This window comes from Polypterus senegalus, chromosome 7, assembly GCF_016835505.1.
Source record: "Polypterus senegalus isolate Bchr_013 chromosome 7, ASM1683550v1, whole genome shotgun sequence".
In the NCBI taxonomy this organism is placed as follows: domain Eukaryota; kingdom Metazoa; phylum Chordata; class Cladistia; order Polypteriformes; family Polypteridae; genus Polypterus; species Polypterus senegalus.
The window spans coordinates 69,694,219-69,721,183 of NC_053160.1; the positions used below are offsets into that span (position 1 = coordinate 69,694,219).

Below are 26,965 nucleotides of genomic sequence, written 5' to 3' on the forward strand. Positions count from 1 at the left end.
AGATCTTCCCGCTCGAGGAGTCAGCCGGCCGTCTCCTGCCCCACGTCCGGGCGCCAGAAAACTGTGGACACTTTTTCTCTAGTGTCATTTCTTGTGACTGAAGACAGAGAGATATAATTAAAGTTAGTAAAAATATTTTATTAATACACACCAGGCAAAGGTAAGAATGACAGAGAAGCACAGTCCTAGGACACCTGCCCTTCATCTGCCCAGGTGTCGGTGTCCTAAATCTTTTATAATGCTAAGCAAAATTTTACCTTATGACTTTAGTTGCACAAGAATTTCAAGACATTACATCTTTACAATAGTTTTGTTTGGATCAGCAGTTACACAATTTTAAAGGTCATCAGTTGGGCACTTGTAACTTCTTGTTCGTTACAGAAAACAGAAGCTGCACTTGTCGCAAGACAGACTTCTCGTGGCCCTTGTCACGCACACCAGATTAAATCAATAACTGATTTTTATTTTTCCACAAATGTTTATAATATTGGAATCTGGTTTTGACATAAGACTTGTTTGTGCCTTACTCAGTTGGCATTTTTTTGGTTCAGCTCTACTATTACCAAAAGATTATTTTCTATATAGACCTTAATTTTGGATATACAGTATTAGCTACCAACCTAATGCACAGTATCCTGTAATGTGTACTCATCTGTTTCTTTCTCCATTAGGGTCTCTGAGTTCAATCCAAGCACTTGTAAGTGTTGCAGAAGCCACATAATTATGCATTATGTTTTTAAATTCAGGAGGCAGTGCTAATTAAGGATTATTTCCAAAATTCATGTTATAATGTCAGTTATTTGTTATATTGTTCAAGCTCCAGGCATACTAGATTTTTTTCTGAGCTGCTTAAAGCAGTCTAAAATAAAGCACCCATAGCTTTCTTTAGGTCATCTAACAGTGTGATGACTTACCTTTGCTTCCCTGGAAAACCACATGTACCCTACAACTTCTAGTCAATTGGGTCATCTATTTGATAACTGCAGTGGCTGAATCTCATCACCTAGATGATGTGCAGTAAATGACAAATTTCACGTCTTAACTTTATGTTTCCCAATTGTCATGAGCTTGCTGCATTCTGATAGCAAATAATGTGCTGCTGTCCTTCAAAGCAGATGGAGTGCAATTGGAGCAAAATCATAAATGTGTGTCAATAAAGAAGTCAAGCTCGTAACTATGAATTCTACACAATCTTTGTGTCAAATCTAAAACAAAATCATAGCTAAAATTCAAGCAATGAACTCAGGAAAGTCAAGTAAAACTAACTGCAAGCACAAGGCCTGCTTCCTTTATCTAAATCTTGGATGAATCGGAATGTCAGGGGTTGACCTTTTAGCCATCGCAGCAATAATATGGTGTGTTGTACATTGACATATTCATTCCATAGTATTGTGGTGACATCTGCACCACAAAATGTCTTCACTTGCTAAAACCAAGATGACATTGAAAAGAAATGCAAATAAATTTTAACTACTTGAAAATGAAACCAAATCTAAACAGTAATTACTTCAGAAACTTTCATTTTAATTGTAGAAATCTCTAGAATGCAATATAAAAATGAAAAACAAAACATCATAACAGCTGCTTGACATCACCAGTGTCTGTATGAAGGCTTTCTGGGTATGGCAGATTCAACCACAGTCTCGTTACTTTAATTTCCCATTTTCAATCCAACAACAAACACAAGACTACAGACAGATGAGCCTCTTTTCTGTCCATAGCACCCATACCTGTTATATTCTGAGTGAGAGCTCATTTGTTATCAGCTCACATAATCCTGCTCCTACAACATAGGGTGAGTTAAGGAATAGTTTCACTGCATTGTTGAGAATGTCCCGTTGCACAACTACTGGTTGGTTACAAGAGTGTACCACGATTGTCCCTGACTTGCTAAGATTATGCAAAATAAGCCTACAAATTAAAATCAATTGAAAAGTATTGTCATGGTTGTTTAAATTATCCTCCCATTTGTGTTTCTAATGCTCTGTCGTTTTTATTTTCAAGCCACACACCCCCCATCCCTTAAGAGGAGGAATTTACTTAAGAGCAAATGAAAGGTTGGGACTTAGAAGCATTCTCAGTTCTGGAGGCCTGTAGTTTTTCTGTACTCCTGAATTTTGATGCAGCATTAATGAATAAAACACATAGTTTCATCACTAGGTTTTCTTCTAGTGAAATAAAAATTGTACTACATATAAACTACTCTATGAAGAATGCAATATTTTGACTGTTTTTCCACAGTTTGTCTAAATGCTTCAAATGATACAGTAATTGTATAAGATATAGTATTCATTCATATTATTCTTTCATGAGCATGTGCAATTTTCAAGTTCATTTTTTTCTTCTTTAGAAAGTCCCTCCTCAAGTCCCTCCAATAAAATGGTTAGAAGGTCATAAAGGTGTCTTCAATTTAGAAATTCAGACTGTATCGTCTTTACATACCCAGGTAACTTGACTGAATACTTAAATTTAAAATAATTTCTTCTGACCTCTTAGAAATATATTTCTGCATGTTTTATTCTCAGCATAACCTTATGTAATAGCACATGACTTGCTGTTTTTTCAGAAAGTAAACATATCCAGAATTGCTGTGACTCAGTTGTATGTCTTGGACATTAGACACTACCTTTCTTTTTTCTGCTTTCATGATTTTTTTGGGTTTAATTAATTGAAATGACAGAGGACAAATATAGGCAATACAAATGTTGTGTTATATGATTCCCCAAAATATTTTAAAAAGATAACAAAAATGATTAGATTAGAAGTAAAGGCATGGGGGTGCTGCTGCTGCCTCTAAGATCCAGTAGTGCCTGTAAGTTTGATTTGGCAAGTCTAAATTAGGCTTGAATGACGTAATATAGGTATGTGCATGAGGAGGTCCTGTGGTGGACCGTTACTCCTACTTGTGCATGAGGCTGCCGGGCTAGCCTTTTGTCACCTGCCATCCTAATTTGAATCAAGTGGAATGTTATGTTATACAGGTTTGTAAATGATGGACTGGGTGGATAAAAATATACAATGTAGCTGATGGCTGAGGCAAATGTTGGGACTGGCGAGAGTTACTGTGAGGGGCGTCAGCCTTACGCTGCAGTGCTCCCAGTTCTAGCCTTCGGGACACCGGAAGTATGTCTGGGGATCACATAAAAGGAGCTACCTGCCACTACTCAGGGAACACGAGTTGAGAGGAAGAGGATGACACTTGCCAGAGTAGGAGTGGAGGCAGAAGAGACAGAGACAAGGAGAAGGAAGAAGATAAAGTGCCTTGGTTTATATTTCTGCTTGCTGTAATGTGCTTGGTGCTGGTGGGAAACTTGGGAAATGTTTTCCACTGAATAAAAGCCTTGTGTGTGTGCTGTACATGTGCCTGTTTGTGTTGGGTTTGGCGAGGTAGTGTGACCCCTGGTGGTCACAACCACTAATTGTGATCTCAGATATTCCAAGGAGGAAATATCTGCATGCACGATTATCTGCATTACACCTTTCTAAACCAACCTTTAATTTAGTTGAATTGTAACTGTTTACTGAAAACAATGCAAATGTAACTGTTTACTGAAAAAAATGCACAATAGTGATATTTTTAGTTTTCAGCTCTAAGTGTCACCAGTGAATTTAATGTTGTGAGTAGCTAGGATTCATTACATAAGTATATATAAACTTGATTGCTTATCTAGTGAAGTGATAACAGTATTTCCAAATAAATTTCAGTCACTAGTGATTAAGGGTATTCTCTTCCTTTGTCACTCCAGGATAACCACTTAGAAAGGTTCTTCACTCTTTGCCATGCTTTGGAAGGTCGTGTTACCTTCCCTATCCGAGTCATGGAGGACAAAATTCCAGAAAGCAAACTGGAGCATGAGCTTAAGCTTAGTATCATTTCACTGTCATCCTCAAGACTGGAGCCTCTGGTCCATTTTCTGCATCAAGTGTTAGATAAACTCTTTCATCTTATTGTGCAGCCAATGGTAATAGCAGGCCAGACAGGTAAGTGCAGGTTGTTTAGCATTTGATTTGTTTGAGTGGTTTACTGTAGTACAATTTGATTATCATGCTGTGCCAGTTCACACCTCATTATCTTATTGATAAGAGGGATAATTGATTTAAAATAGAAAAGCAAATTCTGGTTTAATTTTGCATTGAATGTCAGAACATACATTAAGTCTATTTTATAAATAAAACAGCAATAGTTTTATTAAATAATCATGTTAATATTATTTCTTATTGTTATTTACTGTAAATGCATTTTAGACTGGCTTACATTTACTTTGGTGGGAATTTAAATTTCTTTATGATAAACTGACTAAACATCAGCATTAGTCATTTTATCTTGTTTACTTTTTAAACTCTTCTCACTTAAATCTTTAATGTAATGTTTATCAGGGAGTATTGTAGTATAATTTTATTTTTTTACTTTTTCACAGCCAATTTTGCTCAGATCGCCTTTGAGTCTGTTGTTTCAGTAGTCAATAGTCTACACAACAGTCAAGACCTTTCTAAGGATCAGCATGGACGGAACTGTTTATTGGCATCATATGTCTACTATGTGTTTCAGCTGCCTGATACACAGAAAGAAGTTTTGAGTACAGGTAAATAAATTAGCATGGAAAATAGTAGGGAATATTAGTATTTTTGGTCTTTGGATTTTTTGGCTTTTTTATAGTTAAATTAATGATAAGTTTAAAAATAAGCAATTTTGTCATGCTAAAGAAAATAAATGTTTATCCAGCTTTTTTACAGTCTACCTTTCATTGTAAATGATTATTTAATTATATATTTACACACATCAGGGTAAAACAAGTTCATGGTAATTGTAGTTGTTTTTTGTTTTTTTTTTTTTAGGTTTTTTCCATATTGTGATATTAGTACTTATTTATTTATTTACAGATTTTTCAAATGTATATAGTAATTTGAATACTTGTTTTTGTATAAATAAGTTTTGAAAGAAACTGGCATAAAATTAATATTTGGTTATTTGGTAAACTGAACAAATTAATTAATCCACCAAAATCTACAATAGCTGTTCTTTGCTGTTTGCATAAAAAATCCAAAGCTGCAAATGCACAAACACTGTTACTAAATTTTAACTCAATTCTTTTGTGGCACTGAATTAATGACTAGCAGAACAGCTACTGTATGTACAGTATTTTAAACTTTTGAAAATTGTTAAGTGTCTTTTCTACGTATGTATTAATTTAATAATTAAAAAATATTTTCTCATTAACATTTTCTGAAGCTCCTGACCATTTAAAAATTAGAAATAAGAACATAATAATTATTTAAAAAAAAAAAGGTCAATTAAAAGTCAAACAAGACAGCAGTGCCCCAGACTACAGAAATGGCAGTTCTGGCTACTCTTAAGATGCCTTGCTAGCAGTTATTTTCACACTGTTTGGGGAGATGCACTAAGAATGAGTACTTCCTCAATAAGCCTCTCAGTCACTAGTGTGTGCAGTACCCTGATATCCAGTGACCAACAATATATAACGGTGTTTCTAAATGTAATTGGTGTAATTGAGGAAACACATATTAAGATTAAATCTCCCATGGATAGGCCTCTATCCACAGATTGTAAAGTTGCCAAATAGCCAGACATAAAAATAATCACAGTACATGTTCTTGCCAAGATAACAAATATAATAAAATAATTTTTGCACATACGTACTGAATATGTTACATGTATTTCATGTGTATTTTGTGCTTCATTTGTTGGTATTCTGTTACTGTTGCTATTCCTAGGAGATATCTAAGTAAGAAAGTAATTGAACTATTTATACATGATAATGAATTTGATCTTCCGAATGCACAGTCTCAGATCATGAAGAGTATGTTTATTCATGAATTTTGTGGAGCATTACTTAAACCGAATTTTGTATATTGTGTATAAGTTTGTTTCTGAATGCACGTCCTACTGTATTTTCATCCACTTCGATATGGTAATCTGGTCACCCTCAAGTTCTTCAAATTTTATTTAGCATACGTGGTGTGTTGCTGAGCTATATAGTGTTCTATAGTTTACTGGCTGCAGTGATTACATTCACATATTTTTCACAAGAGAATACTTTAGGGTATAACCTGACTGATAACAAAGTTCTGACTAGTCCATTTTGGCAAACCAATAAATTGTCAATGACTTTGTGCATGCAAAGTCCATATCATATTTCTCTTCTGCCAAGGATGATGAGAATATCAGAGGCAACAAGTTCATATTCATTTATGTGACACATTACATGTTTTCCCTCACTGTTCACCACAGCTTTAATTTTCTTTTAACCGCGTTAATATAGTTCCTGCATTTCTGTTTTTTTTTTTTTTTTTGTCTAACGCCAACTAATTGGTTACAGTGATTTTCTAGGTTATTGTTACTTACAGCCACTGTCATTTTTACGTCACATGTATATGCCTTTACCACAATTAATCATCATTAATAAGGTATACCTGGAGTGTTAAGCATTTGTTAATTGTAGTGATATTGCAGTTTCCCCGCACAGTAGCCTTTTTTTGGACTGTTTATGCCATCTTTGTGACATCTCCCTTCTACATCAAAATACATTTATACTGTGAAAGAGCAAGTCTCAAAACTCTTTAAAAAGGTTTGGGGCAGCCACCTGTATATTGTTCCTAGCTGCAAAAGGATTAAATTCAACACAGCGATGTTGCTTGTTTGAGTTCCCACACTGAACTGATTTAGTTAGCCAAGATGGAGGATTTTGTATTCTGTAACCCGGAAGTGACGTCAGTCTGGGTGCCGGAAGAGGAAGTGACGTCAGTCTGGGTGCCAGAACAGGAAGTGATGTCAGTCTGGGTGCCGGAACAGGAAGTGACGTCAGGTCAGGCAGGTTTTCTCTTATTTGATCTGCAGAAATAGCACACAAAGGTTTAGAGCACCCCGCCACCCCCTGGCCTGGCGGGTAATCACCTCCACTTGGTCAATTCAGCTCGCTCCTAGTCGCACATGTGTGACAATACATACTATTGATGTGTTGCGAGTGGCAATAATTTCATCAATGCAGTGTTCTAAATTTTTTTATTTTTTTGACATCCAGATTTACATCTATAGATTATGTCATGCTTTAATTTTCTGGTGTGTTTTGTCCAACTTTATGTGTTACAATATTTCCTATATAAGTACTTCTAATGCCCTGATTATTTAATTGTTTAATTTGTAGTGTCTGGCATTGGTTCCCCATTATAAAGTGCTATTTTAATTTAGAGTTGAACACGCCTCTTTGCAGGAAAGCTTTTTTTGATGTGGTTTTGTTTTACTTGTGTGAGGTTCTTGCTTCTCACTGAAGGAACTTGATTAGAAACTAATGACATGACTTATGTATGAATATCTCAGTATTTGTTATTGAGGAACTGGTGACATATTCAGTTAAAAACAGCAATGCCCACTGTTGCAAATTGAATAAATAAACATTAAAAGGACAAATTAAAAATATGTGTATTGAGCAGTTTTTTTAATGTTCGACAGGTTTAAGCTGATGTATCTCTATCGGTAATTTATTTTAGATTTCTGGTGTGTAAACAGATAATGTCCACCTCACCAATACTTCTTCTAATACATGTGGAACACTGAGCAAGTCAGTTTATGTAAATTGTAGATTATGATGAGGATATGGAAGGTGTAAGATAGTTCAGAGCAATTTAGATAATTAAGGGCCAGTCATGAAAATGCATATAATTATTCTAATGCTGGTGAAATGTATTCTTGAATTTCTCCACCTTTCACAGACTTTTTTTTTTAATAGGCACTGGAACTGTTCCACCAGAACTGAGGTATTACACTGTTGGCCGCTCCAGTGCTTGTTCTGTTGGATCCCGGCTTTTTCAGTCTCGTGTCCTGAGTAGCAGTAACCCCGATGTCTCTGCTGTCCCAGCAACAGCCGATGAAGAAGTTAAAAACATCATGTCATCAAAGGTGATTACACTTGTAATTCACATTATGTCTAAAAGCATTGTTGACATTCTAAGCATTTCTTGTCTTTATTTTTTTTCTTTGCACATAACTATTAGCAGAAACAAGGTTCTATGTATAAAGTGGTCTATCTGTGATTCTGTGATTTGTACTTTCAAGGGATGATATAAATGTTCAGTGTACAATTTTTTGTACTCATTTGAGCAGCAGTAGGAATTTGTCTTTCCTGATTTTGCTGCCACTTTTGTTTTCCTTTTTCTTGACATACATTTTGTTTTCATTGGCTTTGAATATGTATTTCCTTACTCAGTAGTAACTGGCTGTATTTGGTTGAATGTTTGCAGTATCCCTGAAGTACAACCCCAGGTTTTTGCCCTATTTCCACAATAACATTTTTTAAATTGGTCTTTGTATCAAAAGTACCCAGGCTGTCTGCACACAAGATTTAGAGCCCATGTTCAAGACAAACACTTATTTTCTGTAGCCATTTATGTTTATTTTGTAAACTGCTTTTTCATAGACATCCTTGTTACATACCTCTTTCCAAACCAGTTCACACTGAAAAACAAAGTAACCTAAACTATGTTAAAACAAAGGACAGATGCTGTCTGTTTTTTGACATTATGGTATCTACTGATTTTCATTTAGGGCACGAATATTGCAAACAACAGAATGTCTTCTTATATAGAAGTTTCAAACTACTTTCACACTCATGGTGGAAGTTCAAGATCTACAAACAAAAAGGTAACTCTCATTTAACACTAGAGGCTGATCTTGTTCCAGTTTAGTTGGTTCCTGCACATACTGTATGTTGTCTCAGCCTTGACCAGGCCTTTGGAGCATTCAGAACCATAATGAAAGTATTCACAATGTCCAGAACTGCAAGTCTGGCACATATATACTTCTTACTTTTTAATTACATTTTTGATATAGGAAAATAGAGTAATGACTATACTACTATATACTTAAATTACTCAATATGATTTATTCTGATTTATTTACTAAACAGCAGTTTCATGAGGAGTTAGCGCTACAGATGGTTGTCAGCACTGGAGTATGCAGAGAAAATGTGTACAAATATGCCTGGTTCTTTTTTGAACTCTTGGTAAGACTATGTGTTTTAATTCTACATTAGTTATTTATTTACACCCTCCATACATTAATATAAATTTAAAATTATCTGCAGATTAAAAGCATGGCCCAGTATGTCCACCAGATGGAAAAACCAGATGTGCCTCGTAAAAACCGCTTTTCTGATAGATTTAAAGATGATATCTCCACTATTGTAAATGTAGTAACATTAGAGATGGGAACAATCTTAACAAAACAGCAAAAGGTTAGTATGCATTGGGTAAGGAAAATAATGCATATCTAATTTTATTAATGAATGAATTTAGCTTATTCTAAAGTGAATTAATTGACAACTTTTCATACTGATTTTGCAGTTAGTTGCCAGTTGTGAAATTATAGTAAGATCATTTTAAAGTCTTAAGCATGAGAAAGTTATTTCTTTTGATGAACTTGGTTAGGATCACAAAAGAGATCTTAAATGCTTCTTATTCATACTGAAATGCTTCCTATTCATACTGAAATAATATGCACAAGGTGAAGATTTATCAGCCTCAGATTTATCTTTATAATTAGAAAAACATAGATATGGGCATTAGAAATATTCTTTCTCACATCGAAATTTATGGAGGAATCGCTGTGTTCAGCAATGTCAATTGCTTACTTTTTAAATTTTCATCCATCCATTATCCAACCCGCTGTATCCTAACTACAGGGTCAAGGGGGTCTGCTGGAGCCAATCCCAGCCAACACAGGGCGCAAGGCAGGAAAAGTAAATATAATAATAATAAATATTTGCAACATTTAGCATGGCAAACTAATAAAAAGCAGTCTTAAGGTGACCTTATCAGGTGTTGTTCTTAGAGATCGGCTAATATGTAGTGTCGCATACATGCATTACAGAGTATGAGTCAGATGAGTCAAGTTATAACCTTTGCAAAGAAATAAAGAGAGTAGATGTTCCTCATCATAGCCCTAACACTAATTAGAAAAAAGTGTTTACACTATTCTGTATGTTGTCACGATTTCACATGCTCACTTTCTTAAATTGAATTACACAAAAATGAGCCGCTGTTGGCATCTGGCAAGCACAGCAATAGCAGAGAACTCATTTTTCAAGAATAAACATTATGTCAGATTCAGTTTTTGTATTATTAGTCGAGTATTGTTTATTTTGGTATGTTTATTATGTGACATCCTGTTATATTTGTAATCCTGCCTAGTGCCCAACACTGCCACGGTATTCTTTCCAAATGGGAATAAGGTTGTTTAGGAAAGTGAATGAGAGAATGGATGATGTACATTATATTTTATTTTATCTCAAAAGGAAATTGAGCAAGCTGAAAAGATCAACATCAGCCTGGCTTTTTTTTTGTATGACCTGCTGTCTCTCATGGACCGGGGTTTTGTCTTCCACCTAGTCAGAAACTACTACAACCAGGTAAAAAATATATGAAATTGAAATGAAAACTAAGTATAACATGGTGTACATATTCATTATTGATTATGTATTTTTTTCTTTTTTATACCATCAGTTCAGTTGCAAGAATATTAAATATCATTTTCATATATTACAGCTCCCGTCCAAGTTAACGTCTTTACCCACCTTGATTTCTATGAGACTGGAGTTCTTGAGGATACTATGCAGTCATGAACATTATTTGAATCTCAGTTTGTTTTTTGCGACTCCCAATTCTGCCCCTGCTTCACCATGCCCATCTATATCATCGCAGGTAGTTTCTTTGTGTCTTGCACTTCAGCTCTAACAGAGTATGAATGCCAAACTTACTTTGAATGTGACATCATAATGTCCAAGATTCACTCTTCATTTATGAAATTTTTATTTTATTCATAAAGCTTAATTTTGTCTTTAATACAGTTTATTTAAGTTTACTCTGAACACAAGCTTGTTCTGTTGTATAAAGGGTGGAAAAAAAGAGTGAAAATGAATGTTAAGTCAAGGGTGATGTTATATTATAATCACTAGTGATTTAGAATGTTTTGTGTTCCATGGGTTTAAAATCTGACCGATACCTCATCAATATAGTTTGCCTATTATTGTTCACACACAGCCTACCAAGTTGGACAGATGTATAGAATTATAGATGAAACAAAGGTCTGCCTAGAAGAGGAAAATACTTAACTTCTGGAGCCCATACAGTGTATATTCTATTGACACTTTTAACATACCATATTGATGTGTAAAATAGGAAACTGTGGGTTAACCTGGGCACAGCTGTTACAAGGTTCTGTGATTTTTGAATCTGCAATGAAAAATGTGATTTACATTCTGAGGCAGAAAAGGCGAATAAAGATAAATATATACATTTGAGGTAATGAGATAAGCCCTGCTTAGAGTAACTGAAAAACACTGATATCCCTTTATACATATTTATTTTAAGTTATTTTCTTGTGTTCCAGTTTTAATCTACATATTTTGAGTGTCAGACTCTAAATAATTTGGATAGGCCTACAAAAGTTAATGAACATATAGTTATGTGAGTGGGTCAAAAGCTATCTTAAACAAATTAACTGTTGTACACCTTGCAGGCTAAAAGATATTTTTCAAAATAGTTTGAGTTCCTTGAATTATCCTTGATGCAAAATAATTCAAGTGTTGATGTCAGCAAGTCCCATATTGTGCTTACTATTCTTTAAGAGTTTCATTTTCAACAAAAGCATTTTTTCTTCATCTTGGCAAGTTCTAGTGAAGCCCTGCCAGCTATCGTATCACCATTGCATAATTTTGATATACTCTTTAATTGAAAAGAGGAGCCAGCAGACAAATGTGTGATTAGCTGTGTATTTAATAACATGTTTTAGTATAAACCGTTAGAAGAAGGTAAAATCATTAAATAGGCCCTGGAGAGGCGATTGGAAAAGGAGCGCATTTTAACAGGGTGGGGAAAAGTTTTCCACAAGTTAATAGTAGCAGGATGTTGATGCATTTAGGTATTAACTCAGCTAGCTATGTTTGAATCAGCAGGAAACTGAACTGGAAAGAGCACTGGTGATAGTTATTGTATTCTTCCTTCAGGTTGCCTTTTTCACTCATTTGTTCTTGGCACTGTAGTGAGAATGTAGAATTAATGCATTATATAGAGGTACAATTTGGGTGTATATGATCTCCTAAGTTTGGAACAGCTGAGAAAATGGGACAGTTATGAAAAACATAATTTATGGTCCTTATTCCTGCAAACTATTTGTATTTTGAAGGACTTCATAACATCTATTGTATGGCCGTACTGGCTTGTTTAACAAATTAAACCTTTCTTATACAATGTTTGCATGGTTTTGTCCATCCATTTTCTGGATCAGTTTTGTCCATTTTCAGGCAGAAGATAATTCTGGATGGGTTTCCAATCCATTAAGGCCACGCTCAAAGTTAAATACGTTCGTATCCACAATGAGACAATTTATTATTGTCCATCAATCTAGCATACTCTTCTCACTAATATGGAACAAAATCAGAGTCCCTGCAGAGAACGCACAGAAAATGGAGAAATGTCCAAACTTTGCTCATGCAGTGATCTGAAACCTACTTGGACCTAAAACCTAGTTTTTTTGAGCTGTGAAGGAATAGCTCTAACCAGTATCTCACTATGTCTCACCTTTGTTAGTAAAAATTAAGTTTACTCAGTAGCCTCCAAATTTCAGTGTCTCTTTTGGTATCCTGTCTATTTGTCTGTCTTTAAGATTAAATGATAACAGATTACAACATATGACGTTTTAGAACATGTGTTTTTTGTCTTCTTGAATTTTATTTATTTATTTAAATTTTATTTTATTTTTGCTCAGAACTCAAGCTCATGTTCTAGCTTTCAAGATCAGAAAATTGCAGGAATGTTTGACCTCTCACAAGAATACAAACAGCAGCATTTCTTGACAGGACTACTCTTCACAGAACTCAATGCAGCACTGGAGTCAGTGGAAGCAGAGGGGTGAGTGGGAAATATCACTAATGTGATAGCCTAACAAGCAACTCTTGGTAGAAGCTAAATCTGTGCATGTTTTTACTTTAAATCCAAAAATATTTATTTATTTAATAATTTAGCCTCACAAGCAAGAGTTGTGAATGACATCTTGTGTTCAGCAGGGGAGTATTAGCACCATGGATAGACCTGGTTCAGTACTGGGAAATACTTTATGGAAAGGGCATTGTACTTTATGGAGGGGGCCACAGCGGCAACATAATAACCACAACAAAAACAAAAAACTATTATGAGGCAAATTATAACTTTATATATACCTTGTACTAAATAAAGAATCTTTTAGCATACAATCCACAGTGAGACTTTTCCAGGAGACTCATGATAAAATTTGACAGATGAATACAGTAATTAGTTTAGGTGCCCTCAGTGCTTCATTTGTTACCTTCTCCCGATGCCGTCTGAGAGAACAGATGTTTGAAGGGCAAAAAATGGTAACAAAAGGGTAGAACTTCGAAAGTACCAGGGCTGAGTAGGTCAGGAGCTGTAGTGCTCTAATGTGTCTGGGGTTAAGCCGTTCTGGGATCTCAATGACAGCATGTTGTAACACCTTTTTTATAATTTTACAATAATATTGTTTTGGTACATGGAACCAGCCAGTGTTTAACTATAAACTTTGCCAAATGCTAGAAATCTCTAGGAACAAAGAGGTTTCTCAGCATTTCTTCTGAGCCCAAGAAATACTTTTCTCACAGACTGATACAGCATGATAATGAAAACAAAAGGCATGCATGTAAAGAAAAAATGAAAAGTAAAATTGTATAATAAAAAAAAAAACAAGTTTTTAACATAATAATAATAATTAGTATGATGTATAAAGTGCATGAATATGTACTGTATATTTCATACATGGGTTTTATTAGTTCAAAACTTATTCAGCAGAGTATAAATAAGAATACTGTAGTAGAGTAGGATCAGGATGCAATAAAAGCTTCTTTTAGAAGTAACAAAATGTAATTTACAGCTTACGTATAGGAATAATTTAAACTGGTATGTTTGCAAGTTTTAGAAATTGAATTGTAAAATGTTATAAGTGAGAATGTATGCAGAAACATTATTTTTAGTAAGAAACATTCTTTATTTCTTTTGGTGTATTTATTTACATCATTTCTCACTTTCTGAAATTAATATGTTCATGAAAACACCTTTGTAATAATTCCTAATACATAATTACTTTTACTTTAAAAAGAAAAAGGTTTTAAGTGTTTTCCCTGGTGACAAAAGATAACTCATGTTTACACATATAACACCAAAATACGTAGAAATAAAGTTATTTTAGTTATAATATCAGTTATTTAAACAATCCTTTATAAGATAGTGAGCCAGTTTCTAAAACGGCTAACACTAGTGAGAAGAGCTTGTGAAACTCTCACTGGCTTTCTTAATATGAGTGATACTCTTGAATGTGTGTGAATATTGGTGTTTCATTGGTGAGCTTTCGAAAGGTTGAAACTATTTGGTCAGCAGACAGAAAATTGATGTTTTTGAAGTTTCAATCCTTATTTGGCTCTACTGGAGCCAATATACTGTGTGAAGACAGCATGAAACTCAACATCAGCTGTAGAAGTGGCTAATTACACTTCGGTTGCTTATCATCAACATCCAAACCCACCCCGTAATGCATAATGCATTGACATTTACCGAAAATGATGATATGATCAGGTATTAATGCTACTGTAGACGTGCACATTTGAAAATCGGCCCAGAATCAGTTTTTATAATTGTGAAAATCCAGCTTCAGTTTTTTTTTTTGTAAACTCTAAATTATATTAAATAACTTACTTTGTATACCCACATTTTTGTAAAGCAGTTGTTAATATTTTGTGATGCGCAAGTGTGTGGTTAGTTGTTTATAACTGATCAGTTTCTTTTCCTCTACATTTTAAAGAGAATATGGTATTTGAAAATGTAGGTTCAAGCAATTGAAAGTTCAGGTTTGTAGTTACTGTGTGTTCATTTTCTATGCAGGTACACCTTGTATAAATTTGTTTTAATCCCTGAACATATTCCCTTTTTACTCACACATAGCAAAGTTGCTACATATGTTCAATCAGCTAAACTAAATGACAAAGTGTATGTGATGAAAATTTTACTATCATTAATGGATTTTTTTTTTAATATTAGATGGAATGTTTACATTTACAGTATACTTAGTACATTACTACCTTAGTCCTTTTAACTGACTAATATGTTTGACATTACAGAATTGCCAAAGTTCAGAAGAAGGCTATAAATGCCTCTCACAGCTTACTTTGTTCCCATGACCTGGACCCACGATGCAGTCGACCAGAGGTTCGCTCTAGAATAGCAGCCCTGTATCTTCCACTGGTGGGGATTATTCTGGATAATCTGAACTACTTAGATTTCACAGGTAATTTATAAAGAATATCATCGAATTAGTGTCTATGCAAATCCTATATACATTGGGGAGGAAAAGGTTGCAGTTGCATCAATTGCGTATTTGGCTCTTGTTTATAAAGTGTCAATATTATTTTTTGACATTAATTGTTTTGTTTAACCAAGGAGAGTTGTGTGTCATCAGTTGATTTTTGGTTGAAGTAACAACAACATTTATTTCTTTAGCATATTTTCATACAAAAAGTAGCTCAAAGTGCTTTACATAATGAAGAAAAGAAAAATAAAAGACAAAATAAGAAATTGAAATAAGACAACATTAGTTAACATAGAAAAGGAGTAAGGTCCGATGGCCAGGGTGGACAGAAAAAACAGAAGAAAAAAAACTCCAGACGGCTGGAGAAAAAAAAATAAAATCTGCAGGGGTTCCAGGCCACGGGACCGCCCAGTCCCCTCTGGGCATTCTACCTAACATAAATGAAATAGTCCTCTTTGTAGTTAGGGTTCTCATGGAGTCACTTGATGTTGATGGTCATACAGACCTCTGGCTTTTAATCCATCCATCATTGTTGGAACATCACGGTGCTTTGAGTAGATGGTGGTGGCGCAAGCCACCACGAAAGGACACCGGAAAAGGAAACAGAAGAGAGAGTAGAGGTTAGTATAGACATCATGATTATAGAAAAAATAAGATAATGGTATTAGCTAAGTTTTATACACTGTTTTCATCTTGTTATAACATAATTTAATACATAGTGCCTACTTAATTTAGTTAGCACTCCTTCACTTACATATCTGGTGTTTTTGTCAGTCTAATGTTAATGCCGTGTGTGTTTGTCATGCCATATTCTCAAGTGATAATGTCTCCCACTTTTGTAGATATCTGAGAGTTATTCAGGGCAATTTTTCTGGTCTTGTGTTGAATTTAAGCAAACTATAGCTGACATATTAAGTTGTTTGGGAGTTTAGTTTAGGTTTAAGGTTTTAGCTTTACTAGTCTGTAAATTACCTCTTGCAATATCATCCATCTTAATAAAAGTATATGCACTTGTCTGTGCCAGTCCAGTTGCTTTATCTCTTTAATTCCAAAAGATGGCACATCATAAACATTTTAGTAATAAAATGCATTGCATTTATCATTTCAACAGATGGCTCATCATAAACTTTATCACTGCTATTACGAATCCTATACCAAATGGCATGTAACAGAGACATATACATTGCATGGTGTGGTGCAAATGTTAACTGGTGCCCACATTGATTACATACATTTCAGCCAGTCTTAGATGGGTAGCACATCTAGTTTGAGTATAATTGTCTAAACATTTTGTTTGTGTTAATCTAAAGGTCTGGTGCTTTTTACTGTATAAAACTCTCAGTCTAGAAATACTATATATTGACATTTTTTGTTAATTAGTTAGAAAAATCTTTTTTAAAGTTGTTCATTACAGAGTTCTTGTCACATTCACTCACTCACATGCACAAGCACATACACACACACAAATATATACTGCATATGCACATATATTAACATCAAGAGGATCTTGAGAATAATGTAATTAATATCCATTTCTCATGATCATGTCTGATCTAAGACATTATACATACTCTTTGTCTAGGAAAACGAAGTCTAACCATTCATATGTACTTACCCAGTGATTTTAAATGAAACATTTTTGTTGCAGTTGCAGACACCCGGGGTGGCAAAGGGAAGTCAGGCAGTCCAGAAGAGGAACCTGAAGCTATAACTCCTATCAATCAGTCTGTTGCCATGGCAATTGCTGGGAATCCATTTAACCCACTTTCAAAGGTGGCTCTTACTTCAGCACAATCTGGAGTAAGTATTGCCTGACATTAGTTTTCATCATTTACAGTAGATTGCACTAATCATATATTTGTGCATATAAGCATTTATTTTTATATGTTAAGGGTCCGAGAAATTACTTTTCATTGTAATTTTCCTTCACGTTCTGTATAGCTCCAACTTTCTTCTCCCAATCTTTAAAAAGCCTGAGCATCTGTGTTGTAATCCTTTTTGTGTGTCATCTTCTAAGAAAATCTTTATTGAGAGGTTGTTATCTTTTGTAATCACTTTAGAAGTTGAAATTATCAATGTAGTAATATAATCAGGGTTCCCACACGTCCTGGAAAACCTGAAAATTTTGAGGGTTATTTTCCAGTCATTGAAATAACCTGGAAACTGATCGAAATGGACAAATGTCCTGGAAATAATCTTTTTTGTCCTGGAATTTTATTTCTGTTTTCGCTTTTTAATTTTTCTGTTTGAAACAGCTTGCTGTTCGTAAGTCTAGATATGATGACAGCTGAGCTAGTTCGTGGCCTCTGCTGCGCAATGTTTCCATCTACTGAGACATGTATAGGCAATTATATTTGAGTTTTCACCCTCGTTGCTCTAGCTTGTCAGTAGCTGACAGGAGAACAACAGAACGTCAGTTCATCACTTGAAATTTCTGCTGAGTGCATGACTGTAAGTATGACCACAGTGCATATGGTGCAACTGACAGTTTCGTTACTTCATACCGTCTGATGTGGACCCAGGTCGCATATTAAACATGTCAAGTAAATTGGCGATGCTAATTTCTGTTAGCCTGTTAATGGCAATTCCCATTAGGTGTTAGCATAGTGCTAATTGTCTAATGACGGTAATCTGAATCAGAATACTTTATTGATCCCGGAGGAAATTGCTTAAGCAATCTAAAATCATTTTGTAGGCCTATGTGGTCCCACTGTTAAGCAAATAAATTCAGTGAACCAAAGCTAAAACAGCCTGAACACGATAACAGTCTTAAAAAGAATTAGACTAAGAGCTACTGCTGTTTTAATTTTAAACAAATAGGGCTTAGGCTACTTGAAGCCTACATCTAAATGCCTGTTCTTGTGTGTTTGTGTAGGTTCGTGCGATATCCTTGCAGCTCAGCAATCGCCACACAATAAATATTTCTTGGCTTGTGCCGTTTATTTGCACACCTGAACACGCTTAACAGCTCCTGGCTCAACTTCTTATCCTAGCTTGCTTCCATTATTCCACAGAACGTTAGCTCCCTCTAGACGAATTATATGGGTATGCGTTCACATTAAGTTTACCACAGTTAGCCTACAGAAAATCTGTACTGGATCAGTATTTCTATTTAAACTACATTTTTGTACATTACTGTATTTAATGTTTTTGACACTAATAGGCAGTGTTGCAGGAAAAATAGTAGCCTATAATGGTTAATTTAGAGAATGTATTTCTAATTACAGAAGTGAGGGAAAGCAGAATCATGTCAAGGAGTTGTATGTTTAAGGAGGAATGGAAGATAATTCCTGAGTTCAGGGACTGGATAGGACATGTGACAGATAATGTACATCGGGCATACTGCAAGATATGCAAGAAAGCTTTTGATGTACGCAACATGGGCATTTCTGCTGTTAAAAGCCATGTCAAAGGACAGGGACACAAGAGGGTCATGTCAAGTCAAGGCACAGGACCATGCATGACTGATTTCATCAATCAATCTCCCACACCCCAAAATTCTGAAGCTTGCAGACAGGCAGCAGAATCAGAGAGTCAAGGAAGCAGCGAGGTCCAGCCATCAACTTCTGTAACCTCAAGCTACACCCACAATCAGAGCTCATTTTTCAAGTGAAGCTGTTTTAGAAGCAGAGATCCGCTGGGTGATTAAAATGGCCCTTTCCAAATATTTTTTCAATTCCTGTTCAGATATGGGTTCATTGTTTCACCTGATGTTTCCAGATAGTGAAATTGCCCAAAAATTCTCATGTGGTGCAACAAAAGCAGCGTATCTGATGTGTTTTGGCCTTGCACCATATTTCAGAGACAAGCTAGTGAAAGACATTAGACAGTCCAACTGCTATACCATTTCATTTGATGAATGCCTCAACAAAATAACACAGACCGAGCAGATGGATGTGCTTGTGCGGTACTGGAGTGATAATGAAGAAAAGGTAGTTGTGCATTATCTGGACTCCCAGTTTCTAGGGCACACACAATCAGAGAAGCTTGTTGAGAGCATTAAAGTTTCCCTCTCTCCACTTGATCCAAACAAGCTCCTGCAAATCTCGAAGGATGGACCAAATGTCAACAAAAAATTTTTGAGATTATTTGAAGAAGACAGGTCTGAGGAGGCCCCAGATATTAGAAGCTTGATAAACCTAGGAACGTGTGGTCTTCATACAGTTCATGGAAGCTTCCAACAAGGCGAGAAGGAAAGTGGATGGAAGATAGGTGACAAACTAAGAGCCCTTTGGCAGCTTTTTCATGACACATCAGCCAGACGGGATGACTTTATTGAAATTACCAAAACATCAACATTCCCTCTAAAATTCTGTGCTCACAGGTGGGTGGAGGACTTGTCAGTGGCAGAGAGAGCACTTAAGATGTGGCCACATGTTGAAATATTTGTCGACAATTACAAGAAACTGCCAAAGAGTAAAATGCCAACGTCAACATCATACACTGTGGTCAGAGAGGCTGTTGGTGACCCCCTTTTTGAGGCAAAATTACAGTTTTTTGCCTATGTGGCAAGACAGTTGAAACCCTTTCTTGAGACTTTCCAGACTGATGCCCCCATGATGCCATTTTTGGCAAAAGACCTTCAGGCCCTTCTGAAGAGTTTGATTTCATGCTTTATGAAGAGGGAGGTACTGGATAACATCAAAACACCTGTCCAGATGCTTAAAATTGATGTACTGGACAAAACACTCCATTTGCCACTGAAAGAGGTGGATCTTGGCTTTGCCACCAAACAAGCTCTTGAGAAAGCCTCAGAGAAGCTGCTTGAAAAACCGCTGCCGGGTCAACAATTCCGGAGAGAATGTGTAGCCTTCCTATCCGCAACAGCAAAGAAACTGCTGGACAAATGCCCTTTGAATTATGCAGCAGTAAGCCACATGGCATGCCTAGATCTAGTAACTATGATCAGCGATGAAAGGCATGCCATCTCCATGTTTGAGAAGCTCTTACAGCTGCTTCTTAACACCAAATGGCATACAGCAGAGGACTGTGACCAAATCCTGAGTGAGTACAAGATGTTCCTCACTGAAATGGTGCAGCACCATAAGGAGGAATTTCAAGGGTATAGAAGTAGCTCCTGTCGGCTGGACACATTCATGGGAAGATTTTCTGGTGACAAAGCAGAGTACGCAATTCTGTGGAAATCAATGAAAGACCTGTTCACATTGTCACATGGGCAAGCAGCGGTCGAAAGAGGGTACTCTGTGAATAAGGACATGCTGGTTACAAATCTGAAAGGAGGGACTCTGATGCCTCTTCGCCTAATCCAAGATTCTTTGACTGGTGGCTCATTTGATGGAGTATTGCCAAAGCCCCTCTTGCAGCATTGCAGAAATGCCAGGATGCGATATGTCCAATAACTTGATGATGAAAAAAAGAAGAAAAAGGAAACTGAAAATGACAAGCAAAGAGAAGAGCTCCGCTCTGAAATCACAAAAGTGGCAGCAAAGACACAGAAAATAATCACTAGCATTGAGGCAATGCAAGAAGAAGCAGATGCAATGGCAGAGAAGGCTGAGAGAAAACAGGACTTTACACTGCTCACAAAATCTAATGCCTAGCATAAAAGTGTTGCTGAAAAAAAGAAAGAGGTCATCGGTCCGGATGCAGTTTTATCAGACCTCAAGGAGCAACACCAACATTGTTTCTAAACCTAGGCCTACACCAGATGCCTTTTTCATAGGTTACACTACAGTGACTTATAGATTGTTTTTTTTCCAATATACTGGAGTTCAGGCTCTTATCCTTTGTTCCTAGTATTCTTTCTAGTTTAACCAAGTTTTCAACTCAGGAATTGATGGCAAGGCTATCATGATTTAAAATGGATGTATTTTGCTTTTTTCCCCACAAAGATAAGTTCTTTATTATAATCTTTGTCGTTGACTTATGCAAATTCTACAGCTGCTGTATTCCCAGTAAAGCTACCAGTTGAAAGTTAACTCTGACTTTGTTTTGTCGCATGCCAATTGTTGCATATATTAGTGTTATAGGCATCGTACACATGATATAGGCAATAAATTGGCTTTATGCAGTTTTTTTTAATACAAACATTGTACATAAATTTATTTGATACAAACAATGACATAATATGTAATATGCAAGTAACTTTTACTGAAATTAGGTCACTATGGTAGCCTATTTCATGGTGTGATCAACAGCTCTATACTGAACATTATGGAATTGCTCAGTATATGTCAGTGTTTGGATAGTTTCCCACAATCTAAGAGGCATTTATTTCTTTAAAAGAGTTTTGCAGTTTAAAATAGTGTGTAACAAAAAGAGGTCAAACAACTCCATTATACATCAGTGCATTAATTGGTGTTGCCTTTATGTAATTTAGCATATCAGTGACACTAAGTCCCTGCATAATCAAAGAGAAATTAAAATGGCGTTAAGCCTGCGACTAAAGTGTATGACTGTATGACCAGATCCTGTCTTGAATTTCCGGAAAAAGCTCCTAGAAATGTCCTGGAAAATGATTCCTTAAAAAGAGTGGGAACCCTGAAGATGAGTTGTACATTATTTTTAAGCCTCTAATTTTGTTAAAATATAGATGTCTTCTATGACTGGTACTCTTTAGGATTCCTGGGCACATTGCTTTACTTGATCTGGGTCTGTTCCTCTATCTCTGCCTGCTATAACTCCACTTATTTTTACCCTCTACCTGTATTTATCTCTTCATTTCCTCTTTTAAGTTTTTTAGATGATTCTGTGTTTGATTTAAACAACCTTACTGAAACACAGTAAGAATTATCAACGCAGACAGATGAGCTATTAAAATGAAATATGATGTAAATCCATAATTCTACCAAATCAGTTTTAGGTAAATATCGTGAAATGAAGTTGTTTTTATTTGAATGAAGATTAATACTGCCAATTCTGTTACTGGCAGTAATTCTTCAATAAGTCTGAACTAAATACATCTTTTAAGTTTATTCTATTTCTTTATCATATTAATTAGAAGTCCAGTGGCTTGCTGTCAGTTGAAACAAGCCAAAATCTACTGATTTGCTTTTTGTGGATAATGAAGAATGCTGACCAAAACTTGATTCAGAAGTGGACTGCAGACCTGCCGTCTTCTCACTTAAACAAGCTATTGGAACTGCTTTATATCTGTGTCTCATGCTTTGAATATAAGGTACTCAACATACATTTCTTTTCTACTTCTAGAGAGTTTTATTTACATTTTTTAACAAAATAATTAGGATCACATTCCTTCCTTACATTTTTTTCAATAAAAAATTGGAACCTGCACATTGTAAAGTATACAATAAATAATCTGTTTTCAATCATAGCCAGCACATTGTCTTCATATATTTTATGTAAGTTTGTGAAACATCTTTAACATAACCATTGTCACAGTGTTGAATCTGTATAGGGCCTCTGAAGTTTCATTGCAGAAAGGGCTACATGACCAATGACCTTTGCATGATGCTTTCAAAAATAACTTACTTTAAAATCTGACGTGCAGAACATTTGGTAATGTGTGCTTTTTTCTCACTTACTCATGATTGGATGTGCTTCTTCATATCCACTCAGCCAAACTGTATTATATTTTGGCACAAGTGCATATTTTATTCTTAGAAATGTGTGAAAGGAACCAAAAATACATTTTCATATTTAAGATATTTTTTGTTTACTTTTCCATTTTGACCTGTTTTCTGATTTCATTTAGCTCTAAGTATTAAAGAAGTAAATTTGAAGTAAATGCATATACTTGTATATTTTTCTTTATCAAGAATACAGGACATCAGGATAATTTATACTACAAGATAAGTTTAATTTATTAAAAGGATAGTTATCTGGGACATACTGTAGCTTAAAGCATTTCTTGTGAGGTTCTTCCTTGCATATCTCACGACCCTTTTTAACAAAGATAGTTGTCAACTATGTGTGCCTCTTTTCGTACTCTTTGTGTACCAGCATATATTTATTCTCCACAGGGGAAGCAAAGCTCTGATAAAGTGAGTACTCTGGCTCTACAGAAATCGCAGCAAGCAAAAGCACGGCTGGAAGAGGCTCTGCTTGGGGGAATGGGCGCCAGAGGGGAGATGATGAAACGTAGCCGAGCTTTGACAGGTAGAGCTACCCACTCTCATTGAACCACCATGCACATTGATTAAATTTCTTTATTTTTAGGAAGATACAAATGTTTTTGCCATATTTATGTATTTATTATAAAAATATTGTTTGAATTTAAAATTTATGAATGAATTAAAAATACTGTTTCTTCAGGTTTTATAATCATATTCATAACAAAATATCAAGGGAGAAATACAAATTTAAGACCGGTTAAATTTTTTACTAGCATGTTTTAGGCTACTTGTGATGTTTTTTGAAATAGAAAAGGGTGGTCTCAGCTTAGCTGTTTTGCATGTAATATGACATTTCTGGATTGTTCTTTCATGGTTTTCAGTGCCTGCCTATTTTAGTCTGAATACATGAATGGTGAGGTTGTCATTTCTAACAGTTCACACAAGACTAGTTTGTCACTTTTATACAGTACAGTTTGTTAAGGTGAAGTTATCTTTTCATTTGATACCATTCATAGTCAAAACACGTACAACAACTAGCGGTTGCTGAAATTATCTCATATGTGACATTACCTTACCCTGAAGCTAAATATGGCCAAGTTCACATAGTTTTTTGTATTACCATCACTCAATACAGTACATTTAGGATAATGACGTTATTTTGGTTTGGTATATAAAAAGCTTTGACAGCAGTTGAATGTGGTTTTCATAATCTGCTACATATGTGCCTATATGATTTCAAGTTATTTAAAATATAAATTAAATAGTTTAACAATATACAGTATAGTTTAATAATTGCTGATTAGCAATAACTTGCAAAAAAATAATATGCCCATTATACTGTCAGAATCTGTTAGAATACATAATGCAGGCAAGAATAAGCAGCTGCCAGTTCTTGGGCGTCATCAGGAAATGAATACTACATTTAAATCTAAAAATAGATTTGAGTGAGTATATGCTTGAACTATGAAGTGAACAAATTTATTAGAGACAAGATAACATAACCGTTTGTGCTTTTTACACTGATCAGTTTTATCATTTTACAAAGTACTACACATAGAAAGGAAATCAGAGATTCAAAATAACTAGGCACAAACAACTTAAAACTGCACAAGGATTTTAGGATATGGAAGGTTTGCACTAATTTGTAATTGCTAGTATTTTTGTATGGTTAGACCAGGGATTTAATTACCTTTATATAATTCTCAGTGGTGGGTGGTATAGTAACTTAATTGGTAGCCTTACAGTAGTCTAGCCATGGGTTTAATTTCCATCTGGAATGCTTTCTGAGTACAGTTTGAACGTTCTCCCATTGTTTGTGGGAGTTTACTGTAGAGACTTTGGTGCCTTTCCGTAGTGCAGAGGTGTGCTATTAGGTTGATTGAAGATTTTAAACCTTTTACTTTATTTAGTAGAAACCCCACAAAACATTTAAGGGTCTTCCAAAATTAGGCAGCTGGCCACTTCATTTCCTTTGTTTTTTGAGATTTTAAACATGTCATTATTCCTGACCACCTTTTTTTTACCACAAATCCCAAGTAATAAAATAAAATTGCAGGCCTACTTTAGAAATGATCATAGAGTCAAATTAAATCCAAAACAGGAAGAATTTTAGAAAAAAAAGCTTAGTTGGCATTTCATTGTAGTACTGGTGTAGCTAATAGTTGTTTGCTAAAATGGCAACTGATTTGAAAAACAGGAATATAACCCATTTTCCACTTGAAATAAGACAGGGTCGAAACATATTTTAAATGTTCTTCCAGTACATATTGCAAAAACCAAAAATAAAACAGAGAGATAATATATGTTGCACTTTCTTCCTTGCAGCACAAATGTGAAGGAGTACGGTGTATATACCAAATGCCTTAGAGGTTTTAGGGTTGATGTTTGTGAAAAAGGTAAAAATAATACATAAGAAAAGTGTCCTGCACCTCCTTGGAATCATTTCTGTGGTCTGGGGTGGACCCCTTTGACTTCAAGAAGACTCTCTCTAGCAGCCCCTGGTGTCCTTGCACCCATTAATTCTACCTGTGTTTTAAAAAGGACAAGTCTCTAAGGACCTCTATGTTCTATTCTTTCTTAGAGGCCCGAAGGGCTGTGCCTGTTTTTCTGACAGTCATGCTGTGTCTCTCAGCCTCTGTACTTGTTATTTTTTTTCCACATCATTATAGACACTCCCAGTGTGTACCATACTGTAGATTTTCCAGTTCACATTAGCAAGTAGACATGTACAGAGACTGTCACTGTGCTCCTGACAGCCTGACTTGACGACAGCTGAGCAACCACCCACAGTAGTTATTTATAATTATCTTTAAAATCTTTACAGTTTATGCCAGTTTTGCAAAAAATCTACAGTAGTTACTTTTGTGAATAGTTCTGAACTGTCCATGTATTTTATGAAGAGATTTTTTTAAACAAAACACTCTTAAGAACATTTTGCATTAAGTGAGTATTAAAATTCATCTCTAGAAGGCACGATGCTGCTTCTGGATTGTGTTGCTACCTCATAGATTCAGCAGTCTGGTTCAAATTGTACTTTTGGTTAATTGGTGATTCCAAATTATCCCTGGGTGAGTGCAGCTATGAGTAGACACAACAGCCATGACTTGGCTTAAGAGAAAGAGAAGGAAATTGGGATTCAGATTTTGTAGAAATATTTAGCAAATATAAACATTGACATAAAACGAAAATGATCTTACAAAGCAATCTGGTGGCATAGTAAACCAGTAGAATGAAAGTGACTTTTTCCTAATGAAAAGTAAAATTAAGTGATTTAAAATCTAATAAATGAAATGCCATTTACCATATATAACTGAAGTATTTTTAACATAAAAAGTCAGGAGTTTCAGCTCTAGTTTGCCTGAAGGTTCAGACAGTGTTCATCAGTGAAAATTGTATTTCAGTTTTAATTTGAAACAAATTGAACATTAGCAGAAGCCAGTATTTATTTCTTCAGCTAGATGGCTTAATACTTGTTCTTATTATCGACTGTTCAGCAGCCTTATGACTTGTGGCTAAAAACTGTCCCAAAATCTATTAGTATCAGTGCCAACACATTTCCTATTCTTAAACACTAGAAAAACACACATGGCTGCACATCACACAACCAGTTTGTTCACATATTTTACTGCTGCTACTGTGTCACCTAAATCTTAGTTTATATAAATCATATTGTTGTACTCCATTTTATTTAAACTTATTCTCAAGTTTTAATATTGTATTAGCTCTCAATTTTAACTATAAAATAATACATTTAAAACATAATTTTATAACCTACTAGCTGATTACCCAGTGGCTTCACTCACTGAGTGCAAGGGAAAAAAAATAAAATGTATTATATAAATTATTAAACAGTAAAACATTAACATGTAAGAAGTAAAGATACATTGAGCAGTACTGAAGTGCTTTCAGGTAAAGTACATTTTAAAGGTGCTATAACACAACAGGTAAGTAGTACTAACAGCAGCTTAAATGTATTTGGATCATCTTTCAGTAGCAGATCCCTTGTGAAAGTCGCTACACGACCGCTGTGGTATAGCATTTACATTTTCTATGTGATCCTGCAAATTTC

General features: G+C 35.2%; 1 protein-coding gene across 3 annotated transcripts in view; it reads left to right on the top strand.

The window, feature by feature from the left end:
• Window positions 1-26,965, top strand: part of dock8 (dedicator of cytokinesis 8) — a 229,161-nt gene that overhangs the window by 146,709 nt on the left and 55,487 nt on the right. For 2 of the 3 annotated variants that reach the window (XM_039758842.1, XM_039758844.1), the window contains 14 exons: window positions 2,351-2,446; window positions 3,747-3,981; window positions 4,419-4,583; window positions 7,746-7,915; window positions 8,561-8,656; window positions 8,922-9,017; window positions 9,099-9,248; window positions 10,308-10,421; window positions 10,558-10,713; window positions 12,779-12,921; window positions 15,174-15,340; window positions 17,010-17,161; window positions 22,323-22,499; window positions 23,305-23,440. In XM_039758842.1, the coding sequence (XP_039614776.1) occupies window positions 2,351-2,446; window positions 3,747-3,981; window positions 4,419-4,583; window positions 7,746-7,915; window positions 8,561-8,656; window positions 8,922-9,017; window positions 9,099-9,248; window positions 10,308-10,421; window positions 10,558-10,713; window positions 12,779-12,921; window positions 15,174-15,340; window positions 17,010-17,161; window positions 22,323-22,499; window positions 23,305-23,440 (2,053 nt within the window). The remainder of the gene's footprint in view (window positions 1-2,350; window positions 2,447-3,746; window positions 3,982-4,418; window positions 4,584-7,745; window positions 7,916-8,560; window positions 8,657-8,921; window positions 9,018-9,098; window positions 9,249-10,307; window positions 10,422-10,557; window positions 10,714-12,778; window positions 12,922-15,173; window positions 15,341-17,009; window positions 17,162-22,322; window positions 22,500-23,304; window positions 23,441-26,965) is intronic. The other variant, XM_039758843.1, reaches the window with a different exon arrangement.